General features: G+C 43.7%; 1 protein-coding gene across 1 annotated transcript; it reads right to left on the bottom strand.

Annotated features, from left to right (window-relative positions):
* Positions 1-25,162: 25,162 nt before the first annotated feature.
* On the bottom strand, positions 25,163-26,200 carry LOC123842460 (melanoma-associated antigen B4-like). The gene has a single exon (XM_045871777.2). It carries the CDS (start codon positions 26,198-26,200, stop codon positions 25,163-25,165), a length of 1,038 nt encoding a protein of 345 aa, XP_045727733.2.
* Positions 26,201-26,511: the final 311 nt, after the last annotated feature.

Raw genomic sequence — 26,511 nt, 5'->3', positions numbered from 1 at the left:
TATAATTAAATTGTGACATTGTGATTTATTATAGGAAATACGTGTTGTGTCTTTGTCCCCTTTCCTGACACAGAGCACCTAAATTCTTGAAATTTCCTAAGTGATAAGAGCAATAAAGGTGACAGGAGTGTTTTTGTATAATTCAAAACAAGTGCCTTTCAACCATACCTGAGTTTATGTTAATGAGGTAACTTTGGAAAGCCACTAAATATCGGCATTGGCTGCCAGGGGAACGAGCTGCATATTTAAAGGGTTGGAAGCTTCAGCCCCACCTCCTGACCTCCAGGGAGGGGAGAAAGGCTGGAGATTGACTTAATCACTAGTGGCCAGTGATTTAATTAATTGTGCTTATGTAATGAAATCTCAATAAAAATCCTAACCAGGGGCACCTGGGTGGCTCAGTCGGTTAAGCCTCAGACTCTTGATTTCTGCTGAGGTTGTGATCTCGGAGTCGTGAGATCAAGCCGGCACTGGGCTCCGTGCTGGGCTTGGAGCCAGTTTAAGATTCCCTCTCTCCCTCTGCCTCCCCCCCACCCCCCGCCCCACATGCTCTCTCTCTCTCTCTCTCTCTCTCTCTCTTTAAAACAAAACAAATCAAAAAAAAAAAAAAAAACAACCTAACCAAAGTGTTTTGGAGAGCTTCCAGTTTGCTGAACTCATGGAGGTTTGGGAGGGTGGTGCCGCTGTAAAGAGGGCAGGGAAGCTCTGTGCCCCTTCCCCACACCATGCTTTATGAATTTCTTACGTTTGAGTGTGACTGGGTCATTCCATCTTTATAATAAGTTAATAACTTAGTAAGTAAATAGTTTTCCTGAGTTCTATGAGCCATTTTAGAAAATTTTCGAACCCAAGGAGGGGTTTGTGGGAACCCCTGACTTACAGCCAGTCAGAAGTATGGGAGGCCCAGATTTGTGATTAAGTATAGGATAGTCTTATGGGAATGAGCCCTTAACTTGTGAGATTTGATGCTAATTTCAGGTAAATATTGTCAGAATGGAATTGAATCATAGATTACCTAGCTGGTGTGGGGGATAAAACCCCAAAAACCCATAAGTTTGGTGTCAGCAATACTGAAAGTAGAAGTGTAGAGAAAAATATTCTTTACTTTTACAAATGCATTTTCTTTTTCTGTGAATGTAGTGATTTCCATTTGTCGGTATTTTCTTCTATGATATAATCATTGTGTTTCTTAGCCACCCTGTTTATTCATTTAATTCATGCTTATATTGAATATCTGTAAATTTACTTTAAAGATTATTTGTCTCCATGTGAGTGATCTTTGCTCAAGTATTCTTTTATTGGGCATTCTTACCTGGCATTTGTATCAAGGAGAGCTACTCTGTTAAAATGGTTGATCCATTTCCCATCATTTTGTACAATTTGGAAGAATTTAAATAAGATGATGATTAGTTTTTCCCTAACCATTTGGTATAATCAGCCTCCAAACCTGACTTGTCCTGGAAAATTTCGAGGTGCTATAGGTTTTGACTCTATCTTCAGTATAGTGATTTATGTATTGTAGAATTTGTTCCGTTTTATGCCGATTATCAAATTTAAAGGCATGATACTTATAATTAAAGCAATCATGCACAACATTACAGAGAATAATGAACTCAATGTACCTGAAACTTAACATCAGTAACCCTCAATAGTTACAGGACAAATATTGTTCAAATTAAGATTGATTTATTTATCAGTTTATTGCCACGTCCATTTCTGAGACAAAGCTATACCATTCAAAGATACCTAATGTCTGTTTTTTGCTTTGTGGTGATGTTGACAGTTGTTGAGATCTTCACCCTTTTCTATAAATCCATTAGGGGATGCAGAATGGTATCCTCTATCATTCCACTGATTTTGTGTGTGTGTGTGTGTGTGTGTATTTATATATATATATAAAACATTTAAAGTGAACAATACAGTGACTTTAGTACATTTATAACATTGTGCAACCACCCCCTCTATCTAGTTCCAAACACATTCATCATTGCAAAAAGTAACTTCTTACCCTTCAAAAAGTTACTTCCTGTTCACTGCTCTCCCTAGCCCCTGGCAGTCATCATTCTGTTTTCCCTCTCTGTAAATTTGCTTAGACTGGGTAATTCCTATATGTGTTGTCATACAGTATGTGACCTTTTGTGTCTGGCGTCTTTCACCCATCCTAATATTTTCAAGGTTCATCCATGGTCTATCATGTATTGGTATTTCATTCCTTTTTATGCCCAAATAATATTATATTGCAAGGATATACTCTGTTTTGTTTATTCATCTTTTGATGGAAATTTTGGGTTGTCTGCATTTGGGGGCTTTATGAATAACAATGCTTCTATGAATATTTGTACACAAATATTTCTTTGAATACTCTTAAAGAAGAATTACTAAGTCATATGGTAATTCTTTGTTTAAATTTGAGGGACTGCCAAACTGTTTGGCAAAGAGCCTGAACCATTCTATATTCCTGCCAGCATTGTATGTGGGTCCCAATTTCTCCACATTTTTGCGAGCACTTGTTTTTTTTTTTCTTTCCATTTTTGTAACCACCCCAGTAAAATGCTATCCCCTTGTGTCTTTGTTTCACATTTTCCCAGTGACTAATGGTATTGAGCATCTTTTCATGTTAGCCATTTGTAGATCTTCTTTGGAGAAATGTGGTTTCGATTTCTTTGCTTTTTCTTTTTTTAGCTGAGTTGTTGGTCTTTTTGTTTTTTGGCTTTTTTCCTCCCACAGTGACTGAGAGACAGGCCCTATCCTTCCTGATGACTACATTTCTTCTTTTTTTTTTTTTTAAATTTTATTTTATTATGTTATGTTAATCACCATACATTACATCATTAGTTTTTGTTTGTTTTGTTTTTTGCATTTCAATGGAAAGGCTTTCAGATCTTTGAGAAAGACACTCCTGGGTTGTTTGAGCACCTCAAGGGGATGAAGGACGGATTTATAATTAAAAGTTTTATTGTTGTTGTTGCTTTGTTTTTTAAATAGATTCTCTAAGGGAAGATCGGAGGCCTGTCATCAGATGCTGGCTGGAACCAATGGTAATTCTTTTGGTAGACTTGATATTTCCCAAATAGGAACTCGAGGGCAGCTGTGTTGTCCTAAGATGTAGCCTTAGGCTGCTAAAAGCCATGCTTTAGTTCAGTCAAGTTTCTTAGTGCAGGGGTTTAGACAGAGTCATTCATGCCAGCAGTTTTTGCAGTACTTGGTTCCCAAACTCTCCAACTCCATGGCACATAAGCCTGTCCATAAGCAGCTTAAGACTTGGCAGGTTTCTTTTTTTTTTTTTTTTTCAGATTTTTTATTTATTTATTTGACAGAGAGAGACACAGCGAGAGAGGGAGCACAAGCAGGGGGAGTGGGAGAGGGAGAAGCAGGCTCCCCGCTGAGCAGGGAGCCCGACGCGGGGCTCGATCCCAGGACCCTGGATCATGACCTGAGCCGAAGGCAGATGCTTAACGACTGAGCCACCCAGGCGCCCTGGCAGGTTTCTTTATTCAAGGCCGGTAGGGAAGCAAGAATTTATTTGCTAGCAAAACAGTATCTTATGTAATGTCTGTAATTAAAGGAGTGATGTCGTACCTTTGGCATATACTGTGGTAAGTGGAGTGACACCCATCACCTCGACATCATCTGTTGATTAGAAACAAGCCACCAGGCCCTACCCCCGCTTCAGCATGGAAGTACACAAAGCTATGACTTTAGGAGATGTGCTTGATGAGGGCCCAGTACAGTTGTGTCTGCCGCGTTCTGTCTCCTAGGCCCCATTATTTCATATCCCTGCCTTATACAGAATTATTCCACACCATCCCAAGACCCCAAAAAGCCTGATCCCATTACAACATGAATTCAATATTCAAACCTCATCATCTAAATAAAGTCCAGCTGCAGATGATGAAGCTTTTGCTATGTAGTTTAAGTATATCTACTCACCAGCTCAACACCATATCTCTATTTGTGAACCTGTTAAACAAAAAGTCACGTGTTCTCACATAGTCAGTGTACAATGCTAGGACAGGAATGGGATAACAGCTACAGAAATTCCTGTGTAAAACAGGTGTCTTGGGAGGTACGGAAGAGTCAAATAGCTGTTTTGAGATTCGACTAGGCAAAAGTTGTCAATTTCTTGATAAGATTTGAAGCTCGAGAATAATTCTGGCTATCAGCTTCATTCTGTGGGTTCCTAGTTTCAACTTCTGTGTTATCCTTCTTTTGTAATGGAAAGTAACGTGTTCATTGTAAAGCAATTACTCTGCAGATAGTGATCAAATGCACTGGGATTAGTACTCAAAACACCTCCCTTGCCTTCTCCAATGGAAACTTTCTTTCTGGTTTATCTGGAATTCCTTAGTAACTGCTAAAATTCACTTTTTTTTTTTTAAGCTTTTTTTTTTTCTTTTTTTTTTTAAAGATTTTATTTATTTATTCATGAGAGACAGAGAGAGAGAGAGAGACAGAGGCAGAGGGAGAAGCAGGCTCCCCGTGGAGCAGGGAGCCCGATGCGGGACTCGATCCCAGGACCCTGGGATCATGACCTGAGCCGAAGGCAGACGCTTAACCGACTGAGCCACCCAGGCGTCCCTAAAATTCACTTTTATATTCCACGCTCCAGTCTCTCAAATACGCAAGCGCCATCATCTAAGGTTCTTTCACCTGTTTACCTCTCCCACAACCTTACCAACCACTGTGTAGCTACTCTTAAACTTTGGTACCACTAAAGAAATAGAGTTTTCCAAACGCCCAAATAGACTTGTCTCAGGGTGTTTACACTAGAAATCCACTTCCTCACTCCTTTTTGTTCATTGTCCCTCTGGGCTACCATGATATCCCACCAACTGAAAATTGCTCCTATCCTAAATCCTAACATCTCCAGCAATACCGTGGTGTTTTCCAAATAGATACTCAATTAATGTTAAGGGAATAAATGAACCAGTGAATATGGTATGTCATTTATTAAGATTTACTGTAGCCTACATTCTTGGATAAGTTAAACAAACCCAAGTATGCATTTTTAAATTTTACAGAATGTCAAAGTATTAGGGAATCTGTGAGTTGACAATCTTTGATTTTATTTTTCTCTATTTTATGAGTGCAACAGTTTTACTGCTGAGTTTAGTATTTCCAAAGAAAGGCCTATTAGGAGGCCACATTATCACATTCCTTTTTTTTTTTTTTTTTTAAAGATTTTATTTATTTATTTGACAGAGAGAGAGACAGCGAGAGAGGGAACACAAGCAGGGCGAGCTGGAGAGGGAGAAGCAGGGAGCCCGATTCCACTTGGGGCTCAATCCCAGGACCCTGGGATCACGACCTGAGCCGAAGGCAGACGCTTAACGACTGAGCCACCCAGGCACTCCACATTATCACATTACTAATCATAAAATAAGATGTAAGAATTCTTAGGTTGATTTACAAAACAGCATAGCTTCTATTCTTTTTTTAACATTTAAAAAATTTTTATTGATATATAATTAATACACTGTTCTATTTTCAGATAGACAATATAATGATTCAACAATTCTGTACATTTCTCAGTGTTCATTAAGAAAAGTGTCCTCTTAATCCCTTTTATCTATTTCACCCATCCCCCCACCCATCTACCCTCTGGCAACCACCAGTTCTCTTTAGATGAGTCTATTTTTTGTCTCTTTCTTTGTTTTGTTTCTTAAATTCTACATATGAGTGAAATCATATGGTGTTTTTCTTTGAGTTATTTCACTTAGCATTACACCCTCTAGGTCCATCCATGTTGTCGCAGAGGCAAGATATCATTCTTTTTTGTGGCTGAGTAATTTATTTTATGTGTGTGTGTGTGTATGCATATATATATGCGTGCCACATCTTTATCCATTCATCTTTCAGTAGACACTTGAGTTGCTTCCATAGCTTGGCTATTGTAAATAATGCTGCAGTAAACATAGGGGTGAATATATCTTTTCAAATTAGTGTTTTCATTTTCTTTGGGTAAATATGCAGTAGTGGGATTACTGGATCCTATGGTATTTCTGTTTTTGGTTTTTTTTTAAAGATTTATTTATTTATTTGAGAGAGAGAGGTAGGGGAGAGGGGGACAGAGGAGAGAGAGAATCCTCAAGCAGACTCCCCACTGAGCCTGGAGCCTGACATGGGGCTCGATCCCGTGACCCTGAAATCATGACCTGAGCCAAAATCAAGAGTCTGACGCTCAGCCGATTGAGCCATCCAGGTGCCCCCTATATTTTTAATTTTTGGAGGACCCTTTTTCCACATTGGATGTGGGAATTTGCATTCCCACCAATAGTGCACGAGGGTTCCTTTTCCTCTACATCCTCGTCAACACTTTTTTCTTGTGTTTTTTATTTCCGCCATTCTGACAGGTGTAAAGTGATAGCTCATTGTGATTTTAATTTGCATTTCTCTGCTGATGAGTGATGTTGAGCATCTTTTCATGTGTTGGCCATCTGTATGTCATTTTTGAGAAAATGTGTATTCAGATCCTCTGCCCATTTTTTAACCAGATTATTTGTTTTTTGTGTGTGTTGTTAAATTCCTTGCATATTTTCAGTATTAACCCCTTATCGGATATATTATTTGCAGATATCTTCTCCCTTTCAGTTGGTTGCCTTTTTGTTTTGTTGATGGTTTCCTGTACTATGCAAAAGCTTATTTTGATGTAGTCCCAACAGTTTAATTTTGCTTTTGTTTCCCTTGCCCAAGGAGGCAAGTCTAGAAAGATGTTTTCATGGCGAACATCAAAGAAATTACTGCTGATGTTTTCTTCTGGGAATTTTATGGTTTCAGGTCTCACATTTTGAGTTTATTTTTGTATATGATGTAAGAAAGTGGTCCAGTTTCATTCTTTTGCACGTAGCTGTCCAGTTTTCCCAGCACCATTTGTTGAAGAGGTTGTCTTTTCCCCATGGTATATTCTTGCCTTCTTTGTCATAGATTGATTGGCCATATAAGTGTGGGTTTATTTCTGGGCTCTCTTTTCTGTTCTATTGATCTGTCTGCTTTTGTGCCCATACCATACTGTTTGGACTGCTACAGCTTTGTAGTATATCTTGAAATCTGGGATTGTGATACCTCTAGTTTTGTTATTCTTTCTCAAGATTGCTCTGCCTGTTTGGGGTTTTCTGTGATTCCATAAAAATTTTGGTATTCTTTTTTGTAGTTCTGTGAAAAATGCCATTGATACCTTGATAGGGATTGCATTGAATCTACATATTGCTTTATGTAGTATGGATATTTTAACAACATTGGTTCCTCCAATCCATGCACATGGAGTATCTTTCCATTTGTTTGTGTTGTCTTCCATTTCTTTCATCATTGTCTTTTAGTTTTCAGAGTACAGGTCTTTCATCTCCTTGGTTAAGTTTATTCCTAGGTATTTCATTCCTCTTGGTGCAATTTTAAATAGGATTGTTTTCTTAATTTCTCTTTCTACTAATTCATTATTGGTTTATAGAAATCAACAGATTTCTATAAATTTATTTTGTATCCTGCGACTTTACTGAATTCATCAGTTAGCAGGTTTTTGGTGGAGTCTTTTGGGTTTTCTGTATATAATGTCATGTCATCTGCAAATAATGTAAGTTTTACTTTTTCCTTACCAATTTGAATGCCTTTGATTTCTTTTTGTTGTCCAATCGCTATGGCTAGGACTTCCAGTATTATGTTGAATAAAAGTGGTGAGAGTGGACATCCTTGTCTTGTTCCCGATCTTAAATGAATAGCTCTCAAGTTTTTCACCATTGAGTACAATGATAGCTGTGGGTTTTTCATAGATAGGTTTTTTAAGTTGAGGTATGTTCCCGTTAAGACTACTTTGTTGAGACCTTTTATCACAAATGCATGTTGTACTTTGTCAAATGCTTTTTCATCTCTTGAAATGATCGTATGGTTTTTATCCTTTACTCTTGTTGATATGATGTATCACTTTAATTCATTTGCCAATATTGAACCACCCTGGCATCCCAGGAATAAATCCCACTTGATCCTGATGAATGATATTTTTAATGTATTGTTGAACTTGGTTTACTAGCATTTTGTTGAGAATTTTTGCCTGTATATTCATCAGAGATACCAGCTTGTAAGTTTTTTGTTGCAGTGTCTTTATCTGGTTTTAGTATCAGGATAATGCTGGCCTCATAGAATGATTTTGAAAGCTTTCCTTCCTCTTCTATTTTTTTGGAATAGTTTCAGAAGAATAGGTATTAACTCTTCTTTAAATGTTTGGTAGAACTCACCTGTGATGCAATCTGTTCTGGGATTTTTGTTTGTTAATTGTTTGATTACTGATTGAGTTGCAATGCTACTGATCAGTCTGTTCAAATTCTCTATTTCTTCCTGATTCATTTTTAGAAGGTTATATGTGTCTGGGAATGTATTTTTTTCTAGTTTGTCCAATCTGGTAGCATGTAATTTTTCATAATATTGTTTTATAATCCTTTGTATTTCTTCGGTGATGGTTGTTATTTCTCCTCCTCCATTTCTAATTTTATTTGAGTCCCCTCTCTCTCTTTTTGATGATGAGTGTGGCTAAAGGCATGTCATTTTTACTGATCTTTTCAAAGAACCAGTTCCAGGTTTCATGGATCTGTTCTATTGTTTTTTAAGTCCTTTTTTCATTTATTTCTGCTCTAACCTTCATTATTTCCTTCTTTCTGTTAGTTTGGGGCTTTGTTTGTTCTTCTTTTTCTAGCTCCTTTAGGTGTGAGGTTAGTTTGTTCATTGGAGATTTTTGTTTGTTTCTTCAGGTAGGCCTGCATTGCTATAATCTTCCCTCTTAGAACAGTTTTTTGCTGCATCCCAAAGATTTGTGGTTTCATTTTTCATTTGTCTTTGTGTATTTTTTTAAATTTCCTCTTTGAGTTCTTGGTTGACCCATTCATTGTTTAGTAGTATGTTATTTAGCTTTCCATGTATCGTGTTCTTTCCAGGTTTTTCTTGTGATTGATTTCTAGTTTGATAAAGTTGTGGTCAGAAAATATACATGATATGATAATCTTTTTGAATTTGTGGAGACTTGTTTTATGGCCTAACATGTGATCTATTCTAGAGAATGTTCCATGTGCTCTTGAAAAGAATGTTCTGCAGTTTCCAGAAGAAATGTTCTAAATATAGCTGTTAGAGCCATCTGGTTCAGTATGTCATTTAAAGCCACTGTTTCCTTATTGATTTTCTGTCTGGATTATCTATCCATTGATGTAAGGGGGTGCTAAAGTTCCCTACTTTTATTGTATTACTGTCAGTTTCTTCCTTTATGTTTGTTAATAGTTGCTTTATGTATTTAGGTGCCCCGGTGTTGGTTGCATGAATATATACAGTTGTTAGATACTCTTATTGAATTGTTCCCTTTATCATTATGTAGTGTCCTTCTTTGTTTGTTATAGTCCGTTTTAAAATCTATTTTGTATGATGTAAGAATTGCTACCCCAGCATTCTTTTCACTTCCATTTGCATGATAAATGTTTTTTCATCCCTTCACTTTCAGTCTGATGTGCCTTTAGGTCTGCAGTGAGCCTCTTGTAGGCAGCACAGAGAGGCATCTTGCTTTTTTACCCATTCTGTCACCCTAGGTCTTGTAATTGGAGCATTTAGTCCATTTACATTGAAAGCAATTACTGATAGATATGTACTTCTTGCCATTTTGTTGTTTTACAGTTGTTTTTTTAGTTCTTTTCTGTCCTGTTTTCTTCTCTTGCTCTCTTCCCTTGTGGTTTGATGGCTTCCGTTAGTGATATACTTGGATTCCTTTTGATTTGTGGTTGCCAGTAGGTCCATTTGGAGATCTTATGCACATAGCTGTCTATATTAGGTTAAGTTTGAACCCATCCTAAACCACTGAATTTTTACTCCCTTTCATATTTTGTGCATATGATGCAATACTTTATATCCTTTTATTTGTGAATCCCTTGACTGATTTTTATACATTTTTTTTTTTATTTTTCTGCTTTTGTGCTTTATTCTCCATACTGGTTTTATAAGTGATTAATCTACTACTTTTATTTTACATTTACCTGTGAAATTTTTTCCTTCAGTAATTTTCTTTTTTAAGTTTTCATTTGAATTCCAGTTAGTTAACACAGAGTTATATTAGTTTCAGGTGTACTGTATAGTGATTCAACACTTCCACACAACACCTGGTGCTCATCGCAAGGGCACTTCTTAATCCCCATCACCTGTTTCACCCATCCACCCCCACCCCACGCCCCTCTGGTAACCGTCAGTTCTTAAGAGTCTGTTTCTTGGCCTTCTTTAATTTTCTTACTCTTGATTATGGCCTTTTCTTTCCACTCAAAGAATTTCCTTTAATGTTTCTTGTAAAGCTGGCTTAGCGGTGATGAACTCCTTTAACTTTTGTTTGCCCTGGAAACTCCATCTTTCCTTCTATTCTGAATGATAATCTTGCTAGGAAGAGTGTTCTTGGTTGCAGGTTTTCTCCTTTCAGTGCTTTGAATATACCATGCCACTCTCTTATGGCTTGTAAGGTCTCTGCTGAAAAATCAGCTGATAGCCATATTGGGTTTCCCTTGCATATAACTGTTACCTCTTGCTGATTTTGCCATTTTAATTATTATGTGTCTTGATTTATACCTCCTTGGGTTGACTTTGCTGGGGGCTCTCTGTGCTTATTGGTTGTGGACGTCTATTTCCTTCCATAGATTCGGGAAGTTTCAGCTATTATTTCTTGAAATAAATTTTCTGCCCCCTGTCCTCTGTCTTCTTCTTCTGGGATCCCTGTAATGCAAATGTTGTTATGCTCAATGATGTCACTGAATTCCCTTAACCTATTCTCACTTTTAATTCTTTTATTTTATTTATTTTATTTATTTATTTATTTATTTATTTATTTATTTATTTATTTAAGCTGTTCAGCTTGGTTCTTTTCCATTACTCTTTTTTCCATGTTGCTGATTTGTTCTTTGGTTTAATCTGCTGTTTACTACCTCTAGTGTATTTTAAATTTCAGTTAACAAATTATTCATCTCTGACTGGTTCTTTTTTACATTTTCTTTCTTTCTGCTGAAGGTCTCACTGAGATCCTCCACTCTTTTCTCAAGTCCAGTGAGTATCTTTTGGAGCATTACTTTGAATTCTTTATCAGGTATATTGCATATTTCTGTTTCATTAGCTGTTTTGTTGTGATTTTATCCTGTTCTTTGATTTGAGATGTATTCCTCTGACTCCTCGTTTTGTCTAACTCTCTGTGTTTCTAAATATTAGGAAAGTCAGCTACATGTCCTGATTTTGAAAGTAGTGGCATTATGGATAAGTGGTCCTGTGATTGCCTATAACACAGTGTCCCCTGTTAACCAGAATGAGGTGCCTCAGGGTTGTCTCCTGTGTAGGTTGCAAGCACCCTGCTGTTGGGGGTGAGCCACATTTGCCTTCAGCACAGTCTGCTGCGGTGGCCCACTTTGCCTATTGTGCATGCACTGGGCAGGATTTGGTCCCTTTGTTGTTCAGGAGCCAGTCTGTGGCTGCCGTAGCCTTGTAGTTGGGTGGTCAGAGTCAGACCAGCCTGTCCACTGGGGTTCTGGTTGCACCAAACTGCAGGGCACTCTCCCTGCATTGTCCCCTGAGAGGCTTTTGTTGGTGGGTGAGCCTGCAGTCAAACCAGACGCCTGCCCCCTGTCCATCTGCTGGGGCTGCAGTCACACTGTTGTGTGTCGTTACCTTCTCTCCTTTGGACCTGAGAACTTTGGAGCGCTTGTCCCTGCTGGGGCTGCTTGCAGGATGTGTTGTGGCGAGAGCTTTTTTGGTGGAGCTAATCCACAGAAGAACGTGGGGGCTGGCATTGTTAGCAAGGTAGGTGAAGAGTGTTCATGCTGGTTCTTACAAATGTCCAGCCGGCCAGGCAGGGGGCAAGGAGAGAAGTGACACCCACCAACTCTTTCTTTCTTGGAGAAGTCTTCTACAGACCCCTACCCCTCCCGTGCAGCTCTGGGATTTGTAAATAACTCTTCTTCACGGATATCCTAGGTGTTTTTCAAACTGCTGCCTCTGTGCTTTTATCTCAGTGGTGGTGTTTGTTAAGCTCTCGCTTCAAGGGCAGGGACTCAGTTTTCTCTGGCCCTTTGGGTTTCCCAGAGCTAAACCCATTGATTTTTAAAGTGCCCGGGTGAAGCCCCACTGGTTGTAAAACCCCAAATTAAGCCCCAGTGTTTTCAAAGCCAAATGTTATGGGGACTCATCTTCCCACTGCAGGGGCCCCATGTTTGGGATGCCTGGTATGGGGTCTGTTCCTCTCCCTTCTCCATACCTGTGGCGTCCTTCCCATTTGTGGTTAATCTTGCAGGGAGTTTGGTCCCCAACTGTGCCTCTGCCCCTCGTACCCTTTCCGATGTGGCCCCCTTTCTGTGATTGACTGTGGAAAGTCTGTTCTGCCAGTCTTCAGGTTGTTTTCTGGGTTAGGTGCACCAACGTGGCCGTTATCTAGGTAAGATAGGACCATGAACACCCAGGTCTCTGTCAGGGTCGGGGTCCAGCTCACCTTGTAGGGTCTGACCCTCTGGGATCTGGCCTCGGCATAATCGGCATGGGGTCCTTGTCACCCTGCAGCCAAGCCTGGGGGTTGCCCTCCATCACTCTGTACCACACCTTCCATGGCAATGCCAGCTGGAGCTCTTTTCGAAAATCCAAAAAAGGCTCTATGGGGCCGGGCCTCCAGAGCAGCAGGGTCGCCGGGTGGCAGTGCTGGTATAGCAGGTGGAGTGCAGGGTGTGTGGGATTGCACATGGGTCCCTTGAAGGCAATGAAAATGGGTCTGTGCACGAGCCCCAGCAGCCAGCACAGATCCTCCGGCAGGGATGGGACTGGCAGGACACCTATTTTATACACAAGAGTTTAAAATGAATAAGGACGGGGCGCCTGGGTGGCTCAGTCATTGAGCGTCTGCCTTCAGCTCGGGTCATGATCCCAGGGTCCTGGGATCAAGCCCCGCATCGGGCTCTCTGCTCGGCCTGGAGCCTGCTTCTCCCTCTCCCACTCCCCCTGCTTGTGTTCCTGCTCTCGCTATCTCTCTCTCTCTGTCAAATAAATAAATAAAATCTTTAAAAATAAATAAATAAAATAAAATGAATAAGGAGGCTACCACTCATGGTCTAATGACCAGTGTCCACCAGGGTTCAGTTCTGCCCTCATAGGACAGCATTTCTGGGGCCCATTGCAGTTACCTGGCCACCTGATAAGAATATGCTTCTGGCAGAGGCAGTGATCTACAACGAAATGCAGAGCCACACAGACAGTGGGTTATGAGAAAATTGTGTGTGTAAATGTAGAAAGAGAGGTAAGGAATAACCTCTGAGTTACAAGTGGTGGGAAAGGTTAAAAAAAAAAGGATAGAGTATCTGCTAAAGGGAGAATATACCAACTTAAAACAACAACAGAGAGAAGCCTATCACTTGTGCCTTTTGTGGTTCAGCGGTCTTACTCTGTTGGCATGCGCCAGCCACGGATGCCACATTGTTAGTCCCTCAAGAGAACTCTTCATTCAGCAGTAACATGTCAAACAGGGAAAGATGATTTACGTCTTACAGTAGATCCTCTGAACGCTGTGGGGATGCCTGCTTCATAATAGGTTTTCCTAATTATCAAATGCATAAAGTCAGCGTCGTTTCAGTAATGAAGATGGGGTTTATGTCTACTTTTTCCACAGCCATGTAATGTTTCTTGGGGATGCATTTCGCCCATCTGGACAATAAGAAGGAAGAGGAAGCTAGCCTAGGTCCCGTTAGATTCTGAGAACATTGCTGAAAATGCAGGGCGGGAAGGCTTCTGTCCCGTCAGGCGACACGTCAGGAGGAGCTCTCCCACGAGGAGGAAGAATGGGGCCGACGCAGGAGGGGACAGGAAGAAGAAAAGTGAAGCCAAGGGGAGCCTCGGAGATGAGGAGAGTCTCCTCAGAAGCTCGGCAGCACGGGAGAACTGTAACTTGGGAGAGAGACTGGCTGGAAAGGTGCACAGTGCATGCGTCCCTCTGAGCCACCAAAGCCGCCAGTGTGGCCACAAGCTGAGCATCTGGGAGGGCTGTGACACGCACCGCCTTCACGGGAAGGAGGAGGTAAGGGCAATGCATGCCGCCTACCCTGTTTCCTCCTCACACGTTGACGGACAGAAGGGAAATAGATATATATTTAGTAATTTAGGTATATAATTATTTCTATATATTATTTATTTCTATATATAGCTGTCTCTTTCTCTGGTGCTCTCTCTCCTTGTAGTAGGTAAAAGACGGTGCCCTCAGTTTCTATCCTATGGACATTATAAATTACTTATTTGTATTTCCTTTTTGGCTTGGGTGTTAGAAGGGATAGGCCCAAACGAAGGGGACTACACTTAAATCATTTTTCATGCTACCTCCTTGAGTTACTTGCTATTTCTCCTCTCGTTTTTTTATCCTGTTTTTAATGAATCGTATTTTGAAAAAGGTGTATCACTATACAGTATGTTGTTATGTAAATCCCCTTGAAGTGTTTCTGGGACTAATGGGGCCCAGCCACATCAATGAATAACTCCAGCAGTACTACAAAGGGAAGAAATAGGTAAAGGGGGATGTGAAAAAGTACAGAAACATTTTTCAAAAATATAGGATACAGAGGACTTGGAGGAAGATGTAATTCTAGGTGGTGCGAGTGGTGCCAAACCTTGAAGTTCAAATCACAATAAAATGCAGAAGAGTTAAGGAATTTTCCTGTTGAGAGACGGATGTTCAGGGACACAGAAGCTGAATATATGATGTCAGTCTGAGAAATTAAAAAAAAAAAAAAAAGGAATGTTGAGCAGCAGTCGCTTTGCACGCAAGCTCTATGTATAGGAAACTGTTCAGCAAGGAATATATAATACAGGATTTGCAGAGAGGGCAAACATGACAGAATACATGATAGAGCAAAATAACGATAACTGCCTGGTGATCCAGTAGTATTGTATAACTGTTTAAACATATATAAGCTCCAGCCAATCATTTAGACCTTCAGCAAGGGCATATTCAAGAAGCAAGATGATAAAGTGTCAAAATAAGAAACGTGTTTTATTTGTAAGGCTGAAGTACGGGTTGAGGTATAAAACAGTATTGGGATAAATACTGGTGTTTATTCCTTTCTTTTTACCCTTTTTGGAGTACGTCAACCTCTATTTTGAAAAGGAAAGATAAAGCTGTTAGAAGACATTGCACTGTAAACAAGTAACTGTACATACCTTCTATAATGGAAAGTGTGCAGCATCACCTTTGGATCAAAAACATCTGAGGAAAGCTCAGGGATTAATGAATCTTGGAAGGAGGGCATGGTTTCTAAAAACTAAAGAGAGAAAAATGCTCACTGGAGCAGAGAGAATATACTGCTTTTCAAAAGGAAAAGAAAAGAACATGCAGTAGATAATACTGTGAGGATAAAATGTCTGAGGCACAAAGAACTAGAGATTTATATTAGTAAGAGGGAAATCATTGATGACTTTGTTAGCAGTTTGTGATAGAAAACTTTTATAAAGAGGAATTTTGAGTGCAGAAAAAAAGTATGTGGGATGTGGCTAACTTGGAAGGTAACAACATTTATGGGAGAGAAGAACAAATTAAGAAAGTCATGAATTCCAGTTCTGTTTACACGATACATTGTGAAATACTGTCACATGTTACCTTAAGAAACACTTTGTGGAATAATAGCCTATGAAAGAAAATGCTGATTTCCTTTGCATTGTTGTTAGGAAAATTAAGGAATGTTAAAATAAAGGTGCATTTGCAGTCTCCCTATGTAGAATCAATGGCAGCTATGAGGAAACAGCATATTTTTAGATAACACCATTTATGAATGCTAAGCTTTTCCAACAAATATATAAACTTAAAATTTACAACACTGAAAGTAATTAGTGTTACTTATTGCTGCCTACTTCGCCTGCGTACGGTCCTTCATGTAACTGAAGGATACAGTCATCTCACGGAGACTGTGTTTTAGATATAAATATAATTTCTGCTTTGAAAATACTTTCTCTGGAGGGAGGCTCTTCAGTTGGTTGAGTATACATATTCTACTACTGGTGATTCATTTTTTTCCCTAGTTAAGAAAGGGGTAAGTAAATTAGATGCTGAATAGAATCAGGCAAGAGGTTAATCAGTATTGACCAAAAAAAATCTAGAGGACATATGTTTATTTTTGGTCTCTGAATCACATTTTGATATTTATATTATTTTATAATTTAAGTGTAATTCCTAGGTGTTTCAGCAGTGTTCGGAAATATTGAATATAAATGAGATTTTTAAAATCCTATAATCTTTACCATCAAGATAGGAACCCTGCTTATATTTTGTTTTACAGGTTTATACTCTCCTACTTATGTGTGAATATGCCCATATGGACATATATATATTAGTGTGTGGGTGTCCCACAGTCTTTTGATCCTCGTTTTAATTTGAATGTGTTTGAAACGTTAGCTTTCACCTTGGGATATTTGCATGCCGTAGTAACTTGGGTTTTATATTTGTAGTCTTACTACTTCTGGCAAAGATTGAATAACAGGGAGCAGATCTAACCACTTGCCTGAAACATCTACCAAAAAAAAAAAAAAAAGGACCAGATGATAAAATACATATGAAAGCCATTTTCAATATATTGGGCACCAGGCAAGGAAAGACAGTGACTCCTAAGAGATTGAAAAGAAATGAAGCGAGTCTAGAATTGGCCCGGCTTGTCACCTTGAGTAGTTCAGGTGAAACCTGGTGCTCTTCTGGAGTTGAGGACAAGAGGCTAAGGGTCCGAGGAGGACCATGGGGCAAGCGTCCACAGGACAAAGTAGCAGAGAGGAGAGAATTCTATAGAAAATTTTGGAGTCCATACACAGCTCAGAATACTTCTTCTTCCCTTTAGTCAAAGTGTCAACCCATATCATGCTCAGAGCTTCACAGAGAGCCCATAGAAGGGTTTTGTGTCTCTAGTGATAAAAAATTAGCCCTAGATTTTTGCTTCCTGGTCTCACCTAACAGAGCTTAAGACTAAGAACCAAAAAGATCATAGTGTTTCCGGGTAACTTAGTTGAGTACCAGAACAAAGCTCAAGAAGATGGATGTATTGAAAAAAACTGTTGAGGTCTTTTATGCTGGATAAGTGTGAACAAGGCAAAAGTCACAGGCTTCAGCATCCAATTGAAAGTCAGTAGGCATGCAAAGAAGCAGAAAATATGTCCAGCAGTGTGGACAAAAATTAATTGATCAAAACTGATCTAGAAGTGAAACATGCTAGAGTGATGAGGCATCACAAGATTTATGATTACTCTATTCCATTTGTTCAAAACACAAGAGGAAAGATGAAACATGTTAAATATAGACATGGAATCTATAAAAGAACATTCTCACCCTTTCTGCACTCACCTCTTAAATAGAGTCTAGAGTCTCAATAGGATGATGAGAAAGTTCTCCTCCTGAAGCATGGTCAAAAGCTTTGCTCGTGAGTCCGGGCAACCCTCAGCATGACTGAATGTGCAGGACACTTTACAAGTGCCACTAGGCCCAACGAAAAAAAAAACAAGGTATTCCCCTGGGGCAAGGATGGTGAACTATTTTAATCTTTGCCGTTCAAAGATAGCATGTCTACCAAGGAACCATTTTCCTCTCATAGAAGTACGCTGGGGTTCTGAGGAATTCAGCCTCGCTAGGTGTTTGCTACATAGTGAAATCCCTGGTCGTTGCTCATCCCCAAATTGCAAGGAAGGCTTTGGTTACTGACCACTTAGTTAAGCTCACTCATCAGTGTATTTGTTCAGAGGCTAGTCTCAAATACCACACCGTTAACAGATTCCAGAGTTGGACATGAGGGCACAGTAGGGAAGGCCTAGGGCAAAGATGCTGTAATGCAGGAAATCGTTGGAACTGGACACATGTGTTGGGAGCCAGGGCAGAGTCTGCTCTGCGGGATCCACAGGGCTAGTGGTAGCTGGCTCTTTGGTAAATGCAGCCCATAGAGGATCCCCAAATTGTGGTTTCTTCTCGTATTAACCATGCTCCTTTACTAAGCCTGCTTTTAACATTTTGGCTACAAGTTCCTTTCTTACTGCCTGAGCTCTGTTTTGGAGTAGTGGGAAGAAAAGTGAATTAAGGGACACTACATGTGTCTTCAGCTGGGAGGAGTGGCACAGTGTGGCCTCTGGACACGTTCAGACCAAGGCTCTAGTCCCAGCTCTGTCACTTACAAGCCAGGTGAACTTGAGAAAATTGCAAGTTGATCATCTGCAAAGTGAGTCTGATGTGTCTTATCTGGTAGGACTGTTGGAATAGATGTGATGTTTGCAAAGCACCCGATACAATGATCTTGAAAGAATGGCATTTATTGCTATGATGATTATGACCCCAGGCAATAATACCAACTCCTTTGGGATTTTTTTTAATTTTATTTTATGAGAGGTCAGAAAATATGCACCCCCTTTGGAGGGAATGAAATACTGCTTAGCCAGTAAAACTATGTAAATTTTCCCCATTTGAAAATATGTTATTTAATTTGAGTGTGAAAGAGTCTCCCCCCACTAGATGTAATTCAGAGGTCCTAGCATTTGTGTCAGGGACCAACAGTTTCCCTCCCACATGCCTTTACATCCAAACTACCCCTAATTTTATTCATTTCACCACCACTAGAAATCATGCCTTCATTTAGAGGTTGCCAGATTACACTCAAAATAATTTTTTTTTAAAGATTTTATTTATTTATTTGAGACAGAGAGAATGAGAGACACAGAGAGCACATGAGAGGGGGGAGGGTCAGAGGGAGAAGCAGGCTCCCTGCCGAGCAGGGAGCCCGATGCGGGACTCGATCCAGGGACTCCAGGATCATGACCTGAGCCGAAGGCAGTCGCTTAACCAACTGAGCCACCCAGGCACCCCAAAATAATTTAATTAATAGAATGCCTCTTTAATGGAGCAGCCTCTGGCCCTCCCAGCCCAGTGTAAAGACAGCGAAGTGACATCTCACTTCAGAGGAGTGTCACCTTTGTTTCTTAGAATTTTCCTAGTGATCAGGTCCATAAAATGTACTGGGACCAGAGCACGAGGACCCCTTCTATTCCTGCCCCAGGTGGAGATGCTCTCTGGTTTACCCACTGTCCCAAAGTAACTATTAAGGGCAGTTTTTCATTCTAGTCTTTAGTCTCTCAACTCTGAGACCCACCATCTGAGGGTCAGTTCCTTGCTCACAATTCTCACAACTTCATCTAGTCCTCTATCCTGCTTAACGTAAAATGACCTCCGCTAAGGCAAGTGCAGTGTCGCAAAGCTCCCAAGTGCCTTGCTTCAGAGCATTTGCTCGTGGCTCCTCTCATCAGGAACCTCCTGTCTCCCTTACCCCTTCTTTTAATTTGTCTTTTATGGGGGTCATAGAGTGGAGTTCACGGTCTTCCTTACATGGCAGCAGCCCCTAGACTAGAATTCTCTGGACAGTGGCCTGGTCTTCTTTTTCTTACCATCCCCAGTACTAGCATGAGGCCTCCCGAAGAAGAGATGCTCAGTTAATGGTTGGGGAGAAAGAGAGAGAGTGAGCAGAATGTCTACTTTATTATTGTTTTCATTCCTCCCACAATCTTGAACAATCCAAGAAATTCTAGATACATATCTTTTAGTTTTACAGAAAGTACTAACAGAGTAAAACAAACCAAACATTTGGTAGAATAGGAACACAAAGAAAACATGCACTGTGTTTCTTCCAGTCCCACCTGGGTCTTCCACTGCTTAAAACACTAACTACAGGGGCGCCTGGGTGGCTCAGTCGTTAAGCGTCTGCCTTCGGCTCAGGTCAGGATCCCAGGGTCCTGGGATCGAGCCCCACATCGGGCTCCCTGCTCAGTGGGAAGCCTGCTTCTCCCTCTCCCACTCCCCCTGCTTGTGTTCCCTCTCTCGCTGTGTCTCTCTCTGTCAAATAAATAAATAAAATCTTAAAAAACAAACAAACAAACAAACAAAACACTAACTACATTCTTCAGGGAAAAGATAAAGAATCTCCCTCAGACTTTACCTGATGCAGGAGTAGTTATTGGTAATGGCCCAGGACTGCGTGCTGGTCTTGGTGTTCAGCCTGGCTGCATCTATTCCATAGTCCCTCTTCCTCATCTCTCAAAGCCTTTTCATAATTGGATGGGAAGGCACTGAGGATGGTGACATTGACTTTGGCCAAAAAATACCAGTTTTCTCTTGCTGGTTTCAGCGTGGCCTCTTGGACCCCACAGGAATTCATAGCGTTGGAGGATCCTACATGAATTCATAGTGTGGAGGATCACTGTTCGGCTCCTGCCAGTACTCCAGGTCCTTGACCCTCACCAAATCTTTGGTGGTGAGCTTCCTGGACTCTTCATAAATGAAGTTGTTCTCCCAACATAAACCCAAATCTTACTCAGAACTTCTCAGGTCTTCTCTTCTGTGGCACAGTCGCCCTTCATGAAGGTCATGCTCAGGAGTGTCACCAGGAGATGGGTCTTGGACAGGCCCTTATCACTCAAACTTCCACTGTTAGGAGGTCTAGTACACAACAAGCATCAAAGTGATGGTGGGGATTCACGTCCTTTAATTCAAGGCTGAAAACCAGTTCCAGCCACTCAGAGGTTCTCCTCAGGATCTCAGGGAAGTGATTCTTGCGCTTTGAGCATGACTGTTTTTGTAATGGGTCTTCATTTTATAGATGTGCAGCAGAAATTGTACCAATATGTTCACCTACCTGGTTAGAGGAGTTGTGTGTTAGCTCCCGGGGGTGGGGGCGGTGTTCTCAGTGACATGCTCTTCCTATCCTCAACTTGGTTCTTGGCACTCTCACCTGGTCTTGGGCATGAAACCGCCACAGTAGCCATACTGGTGGATGGGGCTCTCTGTGGCTCCTGGGGAGTGCCAGCAACAGGGGACCTCTGGGGAGTACCCCCAAAACAAGAGAGGAGGAGGATGGGGGACTCTTTTGCTGCTGCTGCAGTAGACCGAGCACCCTCAAGACACTAGGGGCATTTCTCATGGAGGCAAAGCTTGCTCTTCTGGCCCCAAGGCATGGCGACACTGGGCAGGGCTGGCAGGTGGCGAGGTCACCTGGAGAAGGGGGACGGTGAGGTGGGGTGAGCCCCTTCAGCGGAGAGATCCCACCTTGGCATTGACCACGGCCGCCCCTGCAGGGTCCCCCAGGGCACTGCTGTAGGACCCCCCCAGGGCTTCTCTTACGCTGGTTAGCCTGGGCCCTGAGCACCCTGTGGAGCAAGGGGGTGTGAGCCTTGGGCCCCAGCCAGACAGCCCTGCCCGGGGGTTACTGGGGTGACGGCAGGGGCCGGCAGTGGGGCCTCCTGTGTTCTAGCCGTGGGGAGTCTACTCAGTGTGCCACCTAGGGTCTGGGGCCCACCCTTCTGTCCTCTAGTGGCTTCACCTTCAGACTAAGGATTTTACCTCCCTTAGACGTGATATAAAGGAGGAATAGGGGATCCTCTGCCTGTCACCCCTGCCCTGAGTCTTGAAGTGCTGAAAGCAGGGCCAAAGCTGGACTCTTTGTTGTCTCCTTTATTCAGGGGGTGGGATGTCGCCCCCTCAGTCTTCAGTCAGGGTTCTCAAATTGAATCTTGGGAAGGCTGGTGGCTCCTCTCTACCTTTACCTGAAGACATCTCCTCATAATGAGGCCACAACCCTCTGAGACCCACTAGAAAGAGTGAGGCTAGCCATATTTGGCCACACCAGCCTGTGGTAGGCAAATCTGGACCTTGTGATGGTTCACCTCACTGGTCCTCACTCAGGTTCCTCAGTTTGACTCTGAGATGGCCTCATTCCTTCGTCTCTTGACCTATTACTGTTCTCATTTCTCTGTCATCCCGACAGGAATTGAGGGTTGCCTTTGCTCTGCCTGACAGCTATCCAAATGTCTCCCAGGACTGGCAGCAGGGGAGATATTATGCACTGCCCCCATTGTTACGGTTTTCATGTGCTGCTCCATTTTCAGGGTCCTTACCCTTCACTCTGGCACAACCTAGAAATTGTCTCTGTGCTAGCTTCAGACCAAGGGCCTCACCGCCCTGAGTCCCCAGAAGTGGAAGCCAGGTAAGTTGCATCTAGTCACAGCTGTTTGGAGATTTTGAGAGCTAATGGCAGGGGACAAAACTCTATGGGACCCTACTATTCTGAGGTTGGTGACACCTATAGTCCTCTCTGTTAAGGATCTACGATGCCGCCTTCTACTGACCTAAGTCCCCCGGGGCTGGAAGCCAGTGGGTGACACATTTGAATACTCCTTCCTAGAGCTCCTCAGTTCTGAGAGGATGGTGAGCCTTCCTCTCACTTTTTCGTTGGGTGTTTCCCTTAGTCCTCACTCAGAGTTTTCACTCTGGTCCTTTCTATGACCTGGAGGCCTGTTCTCTCCCACGAACTCCTTTAATTCCCTCTGACCACCTAGGATTGCCTTACGTGGCAAAACTTCCTGTGGTCACATGGCTGACAGTAGGAGAGGTATTCTGTGGTGTCTCCACTTTTATGATCTGGGTGGTTCCCTCCGTACTTAGGGCCCTGTGCTTGATTCTTGGCATGACCTGGAATTTCCCCCTCTGCTAACCTGACGCTTACTCTTTAGACCAAGTGCCTCACCTCCCTGAGATGGCCCTAGAAGGAAATGAGTGGGACTCATCATGCCCTCATTCCTGGGTTTACTGAGGGAAGACATCAGTGGCAGGGCTGTGTGTGGCCCCTTCTGTTCTGGTTGGGGTCCCCTTATCCTCCTTTAGAGTGATCAGCTTGACACCAGTTAGGAAGTAGGTTTCCTCCCTCTACTGAGGGAGGCTGCTCCAATTAGACAAAGGCCCTCTCCTCCGGGAGACCACTTCCTGTGGAAAGAGGGACACCTCAGCTGGAGAGCTTTGCCCTGGGCCTCCTAGGGCTGACAGCAAGGGTGGGACTCTGGGCATTCTCCTCGATTCTGGGGTGAGTGGTCCCCTTGCTCCTCATTCACGGTCCTCATCTTGACTCATGACCAGACCTGGGAATCTACCCTCCAGTCACCTAAAAAACCTATACTCGTCAGACTAAGGCCATTACTTGCCTGGAAGCTCCAAATTGGAAGTCCGATGAGTCCTATCTGTCCAGGGCTGTTGCGATCTTCTGAAAGATGGTAGTGGGGGCAGAATTTTATGACATCCCACTCTAATGCAGTTAGTAGCCCCTCAGTCCTTGCTCAGGTTTTTGACCTTGACTCTGGGTAGCATATGGGGCTGCTTCCTCTACTAAGTCAGCCAGCCTTACACCAAGGTTGTCACCTTCCGGAGACACTAGAGGGAGAAGTCAGGCTGCTATTCCCTGGCTTACCCCTGCCTGAGGCCTCTGCTGGTCCCGCTCTGTCATGGGGGTCCACTCACCAGCACTCATTGTCCTCACCTTAAATACAATTAAGGCCCCTGAGGATCTCCTACTTGGGCAGAATCAGAGCTGCTGCACAGGCCCAAGGACCTCACCTCCCTGTGAATTCACTTCCTCTGCTCCCCACCAGAGGAAATGAGGGGGTGACCGTAGCCACACAAGGCAGAAAGTAGGGTATGTGTTGTGGAGCCCCGACCGTTCTGGGATGGGGAGTTCCTCATTCCTCATTCAGGGTCCTCACCATGATACCTGTTAGGCTGGGACCCTCCCACCCCCACCCCCCCACCCCCCCCACCCCCCACTGACCTGAGGACACAACCCTTAAACCATGGCTCTTACATCCCTGAGAACCTTGAAGAATGAGTTAGGGGATGCTCAGGCTGTAGCTCTACCTGAGGCCCTCTAGGTCTGAGAGTAGCTAAGGCATGGTTCTCAGCACTCCCTATATTCTGTGCTGTTGGTGTCTAGCCCCCCATTCATACAGGGTTCTCATTTTGTCTTCTGTCTCTTTGATTAAAGGCTGCTGGCAAATCCTCATCCCTGCAAACACTTGAGCAGGTTCCTGACTGCCAACCTTGCAGACACTGGGACACCGTCCCTAGGAAGATGTGAGATGGGGAAGCTGTGGCACAAGGCAGGGGGCTGCCCAGGTGTTAAGCTGTCAGAGAAGAATCACCCTGATCTCTTCCTTCTCTGCGCCAGCTAGACAGCATCTTATGCAGTTTCACTCCTGACAGATTTGCTTCCTACACGGAAAGGGCAGAGCAGGATAATTTGGAGAGCCCCCGATCTTTTCAGGTTATCTGATACTGCCTATATAGATGATCATATTGTCGCTGAATATAATTTTTTTCTTTTCTTTCTTCACACATTTACTCAGCATTCCTATTACTGTGGCTATGTATTCCAAAACACTGCTTTGGGTCAGGGTTTTGTTTATCCCATGAGATGTATTTTGGAGTAATGAGAAGAAAAACGAAATAAAAGATACAAGGTCTGGCTCAGGCTGGGAGGAAAGGAAGAGCATGGGTCTCTAGACTGATCCGGACCAATCCAGACCAGGGATCCAGTCCCAGTGAGGTCACTTACCACTCCTGTGAACTTGAGATATTCACAAGTCGTTTATCTGTAAGCGAAGTTCGCTAAGCTCTATCCTATAGGAATGTTGGCATTTATGTACTGTGTAAAGCACTTGGCATACTCATTAAGATATATTGGGTCTGAATGAATGGCAGTTATTATTATGAACCCCCCAAAATACCACCCTCCCATTTAAGTTTATTTTTAATCCAGTAGATAGCAGAGAATATACGTGCACAGGGACAAAAACAAACGTTCTTAAGCTAAAAAAAATTAAAGTATCTTATCTTTTTACTAAGACTAAAAGGAAAAGGCAAACCATGAATTAAACACCTTTTATTTATTTTTTTAACTTTTTTTTCTCCATTTTGTGTTCCTATTTTACTGTGTGGTTCTTCCACATTTCCATGAAAATCCCTATTGCAGTGCCATGTTACCTGCTGTTGGATCACGAATACAATATAGATGGTCTGTGACTTTCTTCTTCATGTACCAAAACTGTAACTCTCCTTTGTGAAACAGCGATAAATGAGAGCCCCGTCATTCTTAAGTTTATATTCTAGAACTAAATGCGCTATTAGGAGAAAAAACGTTTGAAAACACCTAAATAAATATAACTGCGTATGCGTTTATAGAAGCTAACCGTTTCGAACAAATAGGAAGAAGATCTGTGCTTTGTTCCCTCCAACCCCTAGGACTCTGCACTACCTGGAAGGTCGACTGCCCTCTCCCACCCACCGCAAGGAAAAGCAGCCGCCCCCGCTGACTGACTAGACGCGGCGCCAGCCACGGGCCGCCGCGCGCTCCTTCTGCTCTTGCAGCGCCTCCTCGTACAGCTCGGGGAAGCAGCTGGGCACGGTGTCGTTGATCTTGGCCAGGACCTGCAGCACCTGCATCTTGCTGGTCTCCGCGCGGGCGCGCGGGCCCCACAGGAACTCGTGGCGCGGAGGGTCGCTGGCGGGCACCGCGCGGTACTCCAGGTAGCCCTGGTGCACCAGGTCTTGGGTGATGAGCTTCCGGGGCTCGCCGAAGATCAGGTGGCTCCTGCCGTCCTGGACGCCCAGCACGTTGAGGAACTCCCAGACCTCCTCCTCGGTGGCGCGGTTGCCCTTCATGAAGATCACGCCCAGGAGCGCCATCAGGAGGCCGGTCTTGGGCAGCCCCTTGTTGCCGTCGCCCGGGAGGGACAGCTTGCTGACCAGGGTGTAGGACTGGCTGCGGGAATCGACCTCCCTGAGCTCGAGCCCGAAGACCAGCTCCATGCGCTCCGAGGTGAGCCTGAAGATCTCGGGGAAGTGCTCGCGGTACTTCCTGCTGACCATCTTCAGCAGCGCGGCCCGCGTGACGGGCTCCCCGGTGCCGTGCTTCTCCAGCAGGAACTGCACCAGCACGCTGGCCTTGCGGGTGAGGGGGTCCTTGCGGGCGGCCCGGGGGGCCGGGGCGGCGGCGGCCGCCGCGTTCTGGGCGCCCTGGTCACGTGGCGGGCCTGGAGGGTCCGCGCCAGGAGACCCAGGGGCCGGGGCGCCAGGAGACCCAGGGGCCGGGGCGCCAGGAGACCCAGGGGCCCGGGCGCCAGGAGACCCAGGGGCCGGGGCGCCCTGGGGCTGCGGGGGCGGACCCGCCTCGGGGGAGCCCGGGGGCATCGCCCCCACGCCGGGCGGGGGGGAGCGGGGGGGCTCCTCTGCTGCGGCGGCGGCGGCGGCTGCTACCGCCGCCGCAGCAGGAGCACCCCCGAGACTCTGAGCCTCACCGCGGCCCTGGTGGCGTTTCTCCCGGGCACGGACCTTGCTCTTCTGGCCCCGAGGCATGGCGACGCTGCGCAAGGCTGGTAGGTGGTGAGGGCACCTGGAGAGGGGGGACGGTGGGGTGGGGTGAGCCCCTTCAGCGGAGAGATCCCACCTTGGCTTTGACCACGGCCGCCCCTGCAGGGTCCCCCAGGGCACTGCTGTAGGACCCCACAGGCCTCCCTTGACCCTGGTCAGCCTGGGCCCTGAGCACCCTGTGGAGGAAGGGGGTGTGAGCCCTGGGTCCCCAGGCACGCAGCCCTGCCCGGGGTTTACTGGGGTGACGGCAGTGTTCTTGACAGGGAAGACCGCGGTGTCCGGGTTGGGGGGGAGGA

Source organism: Mirounga angustirostris, unplaced genomic scaffold (assembly GCF_029215605.1).
Source record: "Mirounga angustirostris isolate CCGP_5_RB_7025 unplaced genomic scaffold, mMirAng1.0.hap1 SCAF_11, whole genome shotgun sequence".
NCBI classification, from domain to species: domain Eukaryota; kingdom Metazoa; phylum Chordata; class Mammalia; order Carnivora; family Phocidae; genus Mirounga; species Mirounga angustirostris.
This window is presented reverse-complemented; position numbering and strand designations above follow the sequence as displayed.

Excerpts from the sequence above, each read along its gene's own strand:
- LOC123842460 (XM_045871777.2), bottom strand. The coding sequence starts at position 26,200 with ATGCCTCGGGGCCAGAAGAGCAAGGTCCGTGCCCGGGAGAAACGCCAC.